This window comes from Nelumbo nucifera, chromosome 6 (assembly GCF_055504915.1).
Source record: "Nelumbo nucifera cultivar China Antique chromosome 6, China Antique-T2T, whole genome shotgun sequence".
Taxonomy (NCBI): domain Eukaryota; kingdom Viridiplantae; phylum Streptophyta; class Magnoliopsida; order Proteales; family Nelumbonaceae; genus Nelumbo; species Nelumbo nucifera.
This window is the reverse complement of record NC_142654.1, coordinates 54,637,131-54,647,317: the sequence shown is the minus strand read 5'-3', so window position 1 is coordinate 54,647,317 and position 10,187 is coordinate 54,637,131. Positions and strand designations below refer to the sequence as shown.

General features: G+C 40.4%; 1 protein-coding gene across 3 annotated transcripts; it reads right to left on the bottom strand.

The window, feature by feature from the left end:
* Positions 1–506: 506 nt before the first annotated feature.
* On the bottom strand, positions 507–9,833 carry LOC104602047 (V-type proton ATPase 16 kDa proteolipid subunit). 3 transcript variants are annotated; one of them, XR_016077615.1, is made up of 4 exons: positions 9,631–9,833; positions 9,227–9,512; positions 1,131–1,234; positions 595–1,007 (listed from the first exon to the last, which is right to left on the bottom strand). XR_016077615.1 is itself a non-coding variant. In XM_010265602.3 (3 exons), exons 1-3 carry the CDS (start codon positions 9,707–9,709, stop codon positions 875–877), a joined length of 498 nt encoding a protein of 165 aa, XP_010263904.1. In that variant the 5' UTR covers positions 9,710–9,829; the 3' UTR covers positions 507–874. The 3 variants fall into 3 exon arrangements, 2 of the variants coding, with proteins under 2 accessions (XP_010263904.1, XP_088746365.1); XM_010265602.3 differs by lacking the exon at positions 1,131–1,234 and having other exon boundaries at positions 507–1,007; positions 9,631–9,829; XM_088890239.1 differs by lacking the exon at positions 1,131–1,234 and having other exon boundaries at positions 881–1,007; positions 9,194–9,512; positions 9,631–9,832.
* Positions 9,834–10,187: the final 354 nt, after the last annotated feature.

The window sequence follows — 10,187 nt, the reverse complement described above, 5'->3', positions numbered from 1 at the left end:
CTAGATTTAAATCCTTCTAATATCTCAATTCTATATAATACTGGTTTTAAATATACTTAAATGAAATTAATTGATTTATTTATGAGATGAAGATAATTAATGAAGTGAATTAATGTTATAAGTGGCGTGTTAAATAAGGTTAGTAATGGAGTCAATTATGAAAAATGAAATGTTAATAGAGTCAATTATGATAATTTAATGGATATTAATTAAGGTAATTAAATTTCAATTTTAAATTTGAAAAATAATAACAATAATAAGATATGTCATATAATAATCAGGTGGGACGAAACGAATTTGGAAAATTAGGAGAAAAAGGTAAACAAGGGTACCTAAAGAGGTTTGGGAATAGAAAGGGCAATTTCAGGTACCATACCCATACCCATTGCCATTTCTATCCAGACTGGGCAGCCAAAGTTTTTCTGATAGACCCCAGGCTTAGCCATCAGCATTAAAAACGTGACAACCGATAGACCCCAGGTTCAGCCATCATCAAAATATCGATATGATATCAAAACATCAATTGTTCATTTCGATTGAGCAATTCAAAATTAAAAAGCATGTAGCTTGCACTAAATACAAATACCACTGTCGTATGGAAACCAAGTCGGAAATGATAGTATCTTCACCAGTATAGGTTTTACATCTGCAAAGTGCAATAGATGAACGAACAAAAACAGATCCGAAGGCTTTATTTAGGGGAAGCAACTCATTCCCAAATCTACAACCAGCAAAAAGCAACTAACTAATGAAGGTTGTGGAACAATCTACATCCAGAATGAGTCTATTAAGTATACGCTTAACTACCATAAGAAGAATGGGTTGCGAAACAATTGCAGTAGACCATACAAGAACAAAGGGCAATAAACCTCTCTTAGTCTGCTCTGGATTGGCCAGCTCGTGAGGAGAGGATGATTCCAACAATGAGTCCATAGAGGGCAAGGGCTTCAGCAAAGATAAGGATAAGAATCATCCCAACGAAGAGCTTTGGTTGCTGTGCATTTGCTCTGCAAAAATACAACCAATCAGAAGCCTGAATTTCTGATATCCATAAGATCACCAAAAATCACTAATGGAGCAACATTGGGTAATGACCATTTTATGAAACCACTCCTAAAAGGTCTTCCAACCTTGTTTAATGTGGCAACAGACAAGGAAGGCTTGGTAGCCAACTCTTATATGCTAGCTGACAACAGCAGACCTCCTTACTCTACTACAAAACCAGCATTTAAATCTACAAGCACAGGAAGCAAGAATTCAGAAGTGGAATAAGTCAGGAGTGTTCTCAGTTAAATCTTTTTACAACTTTCTAGTGGGAGAGCAAGAAGTCCCTTTTCCTAGCAAGGCCATTTGGGGAACAGCAGCTCCCTCAAAAGTCAAGTTTTTTACCTGGGTGGCAGCTTCGTAGAGATGCCTTTCCCAAGAAATGCTATTGAAGAAAGGTTTTATTTGCAATGATTTGAATTTTTGCCTTTGCAATGTGGAGGTTGAGTCTTCAAGACATCTGTTCTTACATTGCAAGTTTAGTAGAAAAGTTTGAATCACTTTTTGAAGGTCCTGAACCTGAGCTGGTGCATGCCCGCTTCAATGAAAGCTCTGCTAGAGGAATGGCACATTTCTGGGTTGACCAAGAAAGGGGAAGTGTGCGACCTCCATTCCATTGGCAATCCTGTGGACTGTTTGGAAAGAGAGGAACAATAGAATTTTTTAGCACACAGCTTCTTCTGAAGCCAAGCTCATCAATTTGGCTTTAGGGGTTACTAAAGATTGGTTGTCTATACATGATGTTTTTAAAGGAGATACTCTTGATTGTTCTTTTTTGAGGGTGGCGGGTGGCCTTTTTTTGAGGTCCTACTTGGCAGTTTCTTGTACAGCTTCTCATTGTACACAGGACTTTTTTTTTTGCTTTAAAACAACCATACTTTACCTTTTGTCAAAAAAAATTATTAAGCAAATTTTTTGAGAAGTATAGAACACTTCATGTCATGCCTCAGTGTTCACTGAAAGCTAAAATTTTTGCATTAATAATATGATACTCTAACCAGTTGATCTATAAGTCTTTTGAAGAATTGTATTTCTTTCAAAAATTAAATTTGCATATTCTTGTCTATTAATTTTTTCCTTGTTTCACTTCATTGGGGTGTGTGCCTTACTTTGCACCTTATGCCTCAATCTCTAAAAACCCTTGGACTTGGTTGTATTTTTCACTTTTAAAATGATGATTGCACAAAAAACATTTAAAGAAGACCACTATATAACCTCCTAATAGCAATTGCTTGAAACATTTCCAAGCTTTTCAAAGTGACATGCTATTACAATTGACAATTCACAAGTTTCCAATGATAGTAAATAATATGTTTCCAAAATTTTCTACATTTTTATATTTCTGTCTATAAAAAGTATTCTTATTTGTCACTCTTAATTTTGTTTAATATGATGAATATATGATATTAGAGATGTGCCCAAATGTTTTCTACATCTTTTTTTGTATTTTCTATACACATTTGTGTTTTCATCTTTCTTATTCCCTTTTTATTATTATTTAATATTTAATATTTAATTATGACATCAAAGTTGAATTGTTGACTCGCCATCAAACAGGAAAACAACTCCATTTTTGTATTGGTTTTAAATTTGTCTTTTATTTCTATCATCAATAAAAACAATTATTATTTTTTTTCAAAACGGTAACTTTCATTGATTCTTTAAGAAACTTAGTACAACTGTCACCTTCAAAAAACAAGGTGACTCCCCATCAAATTACAAACAGGCCCAAAAAAAGTTCTGCCTACTAACTCCTTGCTTTGCTAAAGTATCAATCATTGCATTGGCTGATCTCTTAGTCCATTTAAACCTGACTTCATGCTCCCTTGTTAGTTGCATAATCTCCCTTACAGGTTGTCTAAGGGACCAGGTGCCTAAGCTATTTGTTTGCATCCAACCTATTACCGGTTTCGAGTCTAAAAACAATTATTATTTGTCACACTTATTTTTCTTTGATATGGTTAATTCATATAGGATTCAATGAACAAATGAGAATTAATACCCTAAATATATGACTTAATGAGAGGGAATTGAATGAGGAGAAATGCAGTAGTTCTTTGCAAGAAGTGGTACCCCTTGTGAAAATGATCATCCAAAAGTGATTGAAGCAAAGGATTATCAAGGTCTTCTACTGGATTTACATCTTAATATTGAAAATATCAAGTTAGAAGGAGATGTGCAATTAGTAATTCCACTCCTGTTGGACTCTTCGTTAGACGTCCCTTGGTGGTTGCATACCTTGGTCGCAGATTGCAGGAGGTTACTATGTAGGTTTCGAGATCTGGTTGTCTCCCTCATTCCACGAACAAGAAACAGAGTTGCACACTTAATTTCAAACTTGCTTGTAACCTCTATCGAGTTACTACGTGGTCTAATGAACCTAATTGTATTAATTCTGTTTTGTTGGAAAATATAATGCATTGGCGCCTTCAGGAATTTCAAAAAAATTTACACTTAATGCCCTCAAAATTAGAGAGGGACCAAATTCAGGAATAGGGGTATTCTAGTCAATAATAGGATCCAATGAATATTAATGGGAGTTAATACCTTAAATATAAGACTTAATGAGAGGGATTTGAATGAAGAGAAAAGTGGTTATTCAAATTACATTTTTGTCCTTAAAATTTTTTTTTGATAACTTTTTTTTGTCATTACAATTTAGAGAGCAACCAAACTAAAACATTGTGGTATTTTAGTCAATTAAAAGTTTCACACTTTTAATAATAGTAAGTATAGATTTGTGTGCACTTGAGAGAGCGAGAGAGAGAATTACCTCATTATCTGAAACACATTGATGAAGCAAGTTAAAGTATTAGTTCAGTAATGTTTTAAAACACGGAGGCATGACGCAAGGCGTTCCACTACCTAGAGGCGTGAGGCGTAGTTCAAAACGCAAGAGGCGTAAGCCTCCCAAACACAAAGAGGCATAAGCCTCCTTAAGAGGAGGGGGTTAGGATGAAGGGGAGGAGGATGAAGAGGAAGGGGGGATCTCATTTTTTCTTTATTTTTAATAAAAATATTTTATATTAACAAGAATAAAGATGCATAACATTAGTTGAAAGGGAAGTCTTGTTGAAGCGGAGGCGAGGCAAAGCAGAACAAGACCCCCCTAACTCAAAAATAAACAAATTGGGCTGCATTGAAAAGGGGGCGGGGGTCTGGGAGGGGCTTTGCCCCCCAGCCGAAGGGGCAAGGGGCAAACCACTTTCTTTCCCCTTATCTTTTCTTCCCTTTTCTTTCCTTTTCTCTTTTTTTCTTCTCTTTCTTTTTCTTTCCCTTCCCTTTCTTTTCCATTCCCTTCCTTTCCTTTTTTTTATTTTGTCTTTTTTATATAAGATGTGCATGAGGCGTATGCCTCTTGCACCTGAAGTGTACGCCTCAGAGGTGTTAGCGCCTCTAGCATACGCCCCAGGGTGTTTTGGGAGCGCCTCGTAGGCCATCTCGCACAACATAACTTGTTTGGTTTCCGTGTTGGTCATGGAGCCTCTGTAATATTTCTTGGGCCTCAACGTTCGTGGCTATGGCTTGGTGAATGTCATCAAAAAAAACAACCCATTGCTAGGAAAGCACCATGAACAGAGAGAGAGCCAGTTTGGACCACCGGGAAAGTGCATCAACGGCTGTGTTGAAGTATCAGGTTTGTATTGGATTGTAAATTCAAACCACAATAGCTTTGTCAACCATTTTTGCTACTCTGGTGTTTGGATTGTTTGGTGAAGAAGCTCTCGAAGGCTGCGATGATCGGTGACAACAGTAAATTTCCTACTGAGAGTAAATATTGCCGCCACTTGTGCACTGCTGCAGTAATAGCATACATTTCTCGAGCATAAGTGGAGGCAGATTGGAGTCGAGGGCGAAGTCTCTCATTGTAAAAAGCAATTGGATGATGGGCTTGGGAGAGGATGGCCCCAATGGCCACAGTGGATGCATCTGTCTCGATTGTGAAAGGAATGGTGAAATCAAGAAGTGCCAGTACAGGGATTGTTTCCATAGCAGTTTTGAAAGCGATGAATGCCTCCGTTGTTGCAAGGCTCCATTGGAATTGATTGTGCTTTAGGAGATCAGTCAAAGGAGTGGCAATGGAAGCATAGCCGCGGACAAACTTGAGATAATAGCCGATGAGCCCCAAGAATCCACGAAAAGCCGTGACAAAAGAAGATTGTGACCATGAAATCATGGTGTCAATCTTCTGGGGATTAGCTTTAACACCATCAACTAAGATAAGGTGGTCCAAATATTCATTCTCAAGCTAACCAAAAGAGCACCTGGAGAATTTTGCGTAAAGTTGGTGTTGGTGAAGAACAGAGAACACCGAGTGTAAATGTTGGAGGTGATCAGTCCATGAAGCACTATAAACGAGGATATCATCGAAGAAAACCAAAACATACCTCCACAAAAATGGTCAGAACAGAGAATTCATTGTAGCCTAGAAGGTAGCAGCAGGGGTGTTGGACAACCCGAACGGCATTATGAGAAACTCATAATGACCCTCATGTGTGCGAAATGTGGTTTTGTGAATATCTAGTTCATGGACACAAATTTGAAAATATCCCGAGCGTAAATCGATCTTGGAGAAGTATTTCGCACCATGGAGCTCGTCCAAGAGTTCATCAACAACTGGAATGAGAAAACGATCCTTCACAATCACTACATTGAGAGCACGGTAGTGGACACAAAAACGCCACGATCCATCTTTCTTTTTAACAAGGAGCACCGGCGATGAGAAGGCGTTGGTGCTGTGATGAATAATCTCTGCTTGTAGCATGTCGTGAATCTGCCACTCTATCTCGTCCTTCTAGAAGTGGGGATATCGGTAGGGCCTCACATTAATGGGGGAGGGTGTTAGGTTGTAGGGTAATGTGATGTTCGATGGGGCGAAAGGGGGGTAAGTGATTGGGGGTGGCAAAAACGGTTGCAAATTGTTGAAGAAGGTGGAGAATGTCTAGGATGATGGTCTTCATGGAATTGGGGATTCCATGAAGAGTAATGGGTTCACCATTGAGGCTAAAGGACATCATCAACGCCTTATGGTCGGTGGTAATTGGCCCCAATTTTTCGAGAATCGAGCCATTGAATGCCAAGGACGGCATCAGCACCCAAGATGGAGAGGAGATGAAAGTCAACAGGGAGCGGAGTACCTTGGATGAGCAAGGTGACGGAGGGGCACGTTCCTATGCATTGTAGTTGATCGCCATTACCGACGGTCATTGAGGAGAAAGGGGAGGGGTTGACAGGAAGATGAAGAAACGAGACGACTCGGGGATGTAGGAAGTTATATGTGCTCCCTAAGTCAACAAGGACGGAAATGGGGTGGGAAACGATGAACGCAAGTAAGTGGAGGGTACAGGGTGAATCGTTACCCTGGAGGACGTGAAGTGAGATTTCAGGTGATGGTTGGGAGTTGATGTCGAGGGTAGGTGAAACTGATGAATCAAGGTCGAGGGGATCGGAATCCTCGTCAGGAAGGAGGAGCTGTGGGGTTTTGCACCTATGTCCGAGACAAAATTTTTCATCACAGATGAAGCATAGTCCTTGGGCCCGTCGTGTTTGTTGTTCAGCAAGAGTAAGGAGACGAATGTTGGGTGGTAAGTTCGAAAGTGGAGGTAGAAGGCCCAGTAGTGGTGATTTGGTAGAGGGGGGTAAAGATGAGGTAGCGGGTCGCAGGTTGGTGTTCGGAGATGGAAGGAGAGTGATGGAGGGAGGGGGAGGGAAAGATGGTTGAGGGAGCTGATTGGTTGGGGAGTGAATAACAGGGGCAATGGATAGTTTATCCTCTATTAGTTTTGTAAAAGAGAGGGCGGAGGTCCGGAGTTGATGGTGGAAGGTTTAACGGCTGCAAGCTCCCGTTGGATTTCGGGTTTGAGCCCAGAGATGAAGCAGTTAAGAATTGTTTGAGGGGATAGGCCATCGATGTGATTGCAGATGGTCTCAAAGCGGGATTGGTAATCTAAGACTAAGGAGGTTTGGGTTAGCTTGAACAAAGTGGCCTGGTGATTAACAAAGGAAGATGGCCTGAATCGTTCTTCAATTGTTGTAGTTAGATTGGTCCAATGGATAACTGTTGGTTGTTGTGCATCCATTGAAACCAGCTAAGAGCTTGACCAGTCATGAAGAAAGAGGCAATGTCGATTCGCTGCTCATTTGGGGTATGATGGAAGTTGAAATAGCACTCAGCCTAGAAGATCCAATCATGGGGTTTGGAGCCGTCGAAGTGTGAGATTTCGCAACAGAGGGAACGAATGGAGATGGGGGAGTTGGCAACAGAAGATGAGGAAGTTGACTGAGGAGGAAGAATGATGGTGGGCTTGTCAGGGCGAGGAAGGCAAAGGACCAATTCATTGAGGGTTTGACTGGATGTTGTCGAGTTTGGTATGGTGGTCTGTGTGAGAAGTACATAGTTCTTCAATGGCATCTTCTAACACTTTGTATCTGGTTTGAACATGAGTTGCGACTTGTTCGGCCGTGGAGGCAAAGCATAGAATGATAGCACCAATTGATAGGATTTCGAGAGAATTTTCCCCACTTCGAGCGCGAGGGAAGCTCCAAGAGGAAGACGAGACAGTAAGGCTGTTCACGGGTCGGGTTGGGTCGGTTTACTGATGTTTTTCCAACCGACCCTACCTGGTCGGGTTACCTGAAATTGAAACCAAAACCAACCCTATGTTAAGCAAAACCGACCTGATTGGTTTGAGTCGGTTTGGGTCGGTTTCGGCTCTACTTAGTAGTGACTTAGTTGTTGTTCAAGTGTTCATTTCTGCCTCTACATTCCCAAAGGAAACCAGCATTTCCTTAATGTTTTGTGGCCCATCCATGGATCCAGTTGTGGAGGGAGTAGAGTTTGAGAGTACTATTTGCCAACTGGTGGCCACTTACACTATAGAGATGAGAGATAATATAGTGTAATTAAGTAGGTTGTAACTACTAACTAGGAACTAAGTATTAAGTCGGTTCGGTTCGGGTCAGTTTCGGTTTTCACACATGAAAACCGAAACCAAACCGAATCATTGGTTTATGATTTTTTAAAACCCGAAACCAACCGGTGCTGAAGAAAACCCGGCCGACTCGGGTTGGGTCGGTCCGGGTTGGTCGGTTTGGTCGGGTTGGGTCTTCTTATGAACAGCCCTACGAGACAGAAATGGAAAAGGGTGAATTCTTTTCATTTCCTTTTTCATTCCTACTGTAATGATATATATAGGAAATGCTTAACAGAAAACGGTTATGCCAGAGGTACAATGATCAATATGCATAACTAACTAAAGCTGTTCCCTGAACCGTATGGGTCTGGTAATATTCCTTCGAGGTCGTTGCATCCCTTGTGTCAGAGCACGGTTATCAGGCCGCTGCTGCTCGTGTGAAGGATCACGGGTATCAGGCGAGCTCCCCCTATCAGTAACATTTCCAGTTTTCGGACAAGTTAGAAGCACTTCTTTCAACTCCCTAATAGCTTAAGGACATGTAGATATTGAGACTATTAAGAAGAACAAGCAGATTGAGAAGCAACAGAGTTTCTGTGTGGTTTTCATTTTTTTTTTTTTTGTTGATGATAGCTTTTCATTTCTATTTTTTTCTCTTCCTTCTTTTGGTGGAGGAGGGGAGGGCTCTTACTTTGGACGATGTGAATTGTATAGTCAGAATTTCTTGTACATTGCTAATCAATTAAGTGGAGGATAGTCTTTCGAAGGGAAGATGATCATGAGAAGCTATCTCAGAGGCTCAGAGCCCTCGGAGCAACACATAGACCCAGAGAGGAAGAAACAGGAAAACGTTGTTAACTATTAGGAGCAAAATGGAAAGATCATATGAGCTGTTGCTAGGGGGATTAAAATTTCAACATCTTCAACATAATTCTCCACCATAACTTCCTTGAGACTAACCATAAAAATTTGCTACAGGCACGATTTTCATGTCAAGACTGACTCAAGCTAGGAAGTACACATATATCAAATCCAAAAAGAAGAATGTTTAACCCAAAGAAAAATTAAAAAAGAAAAAGAATCGAACAGCTCATCCAGATCAAAGCTCTAAAAAAAGAAGGTAATTATAATTGTAAGTTAGAAAATTGTGGCAAGGCACATCAATCCGAACAGACTCAAAGATTAAGATCACTAATATCCAAGGCAATCGCAAAACAGAAAAAGAGACCACTTACCAATCAAAATAAAGTCGAGATCAAAAGCATTACCTGACACCAGCATCACCAACGATACCGATTGCCATTCCAGCCGAAAGCCCAGCAAGGCCACAAGCAAGGCCAGATGAAAGGTGTGCATAACCATCAAAAAGGTAATAAGACTTGGCCTTAGGGTTAATTCCAGTACTGATTATAACAGCAATAATCAATCCATAAATACCCAGAACACCAGCCATAACGACGGGAACAATTGACTTCATCACCAGCTCTGGCCTCATAACACCCATGGAGGCCACGCCAACACCACTTTTTGCCGTTCCATAAGCAGCTCCCATACCTGAATCAGCAACAAAACCCTTAGATCTACACCAAAACCCCAGAAAAATATAATTGGAACATTGGGAATCGATAGAAGCAGATAAAGAATCAAAAATTAGGGCTAAGTTTCTGCTTACATGAGAAAACTAGGGCAGCTGCAGCGCCGAGGAAGCCAAAGAACGGAGCAGTTTCATCGCCGCTGAATGTAGAAGACATTTTCGAGATTGAATCTACAGTTACAACTAGCGGATCTACGAAGTGGAGAGATTAGGAATTGCTTCTCTGATTCTCTCTCTCCTTCTCCTTCACGCGCTCCCGCGTCCTAACACTGAAGTAGATTGAAATGATCACATTTATAATTAGAGCTAATCGGGTTCCGGTCTTGGAGAAACGTTTCGACGGTGGATACTAACGCCACGTAATCACATTAATAGACTCTTAAACCTCAATTGATAACAAGGGTGGTGTGGCTGTTCCATCCACCGTAAAAAGGAGCCTTTGCTCTTTATAAAGATGAGCGAAAGTGATGAAAGGACATTTGATGATTTAAATTAAATCGGTTTTATATTATTAAATGAATTAATAATGGGCTTCTTAAGACCTCATCGTGGGCCTACTGTCCGTATTTGATTTCTTAGCCCAATAAGGATATGAAGTATGGTTATGGACCTGTTTTTTTGGTAAATTGATGAAA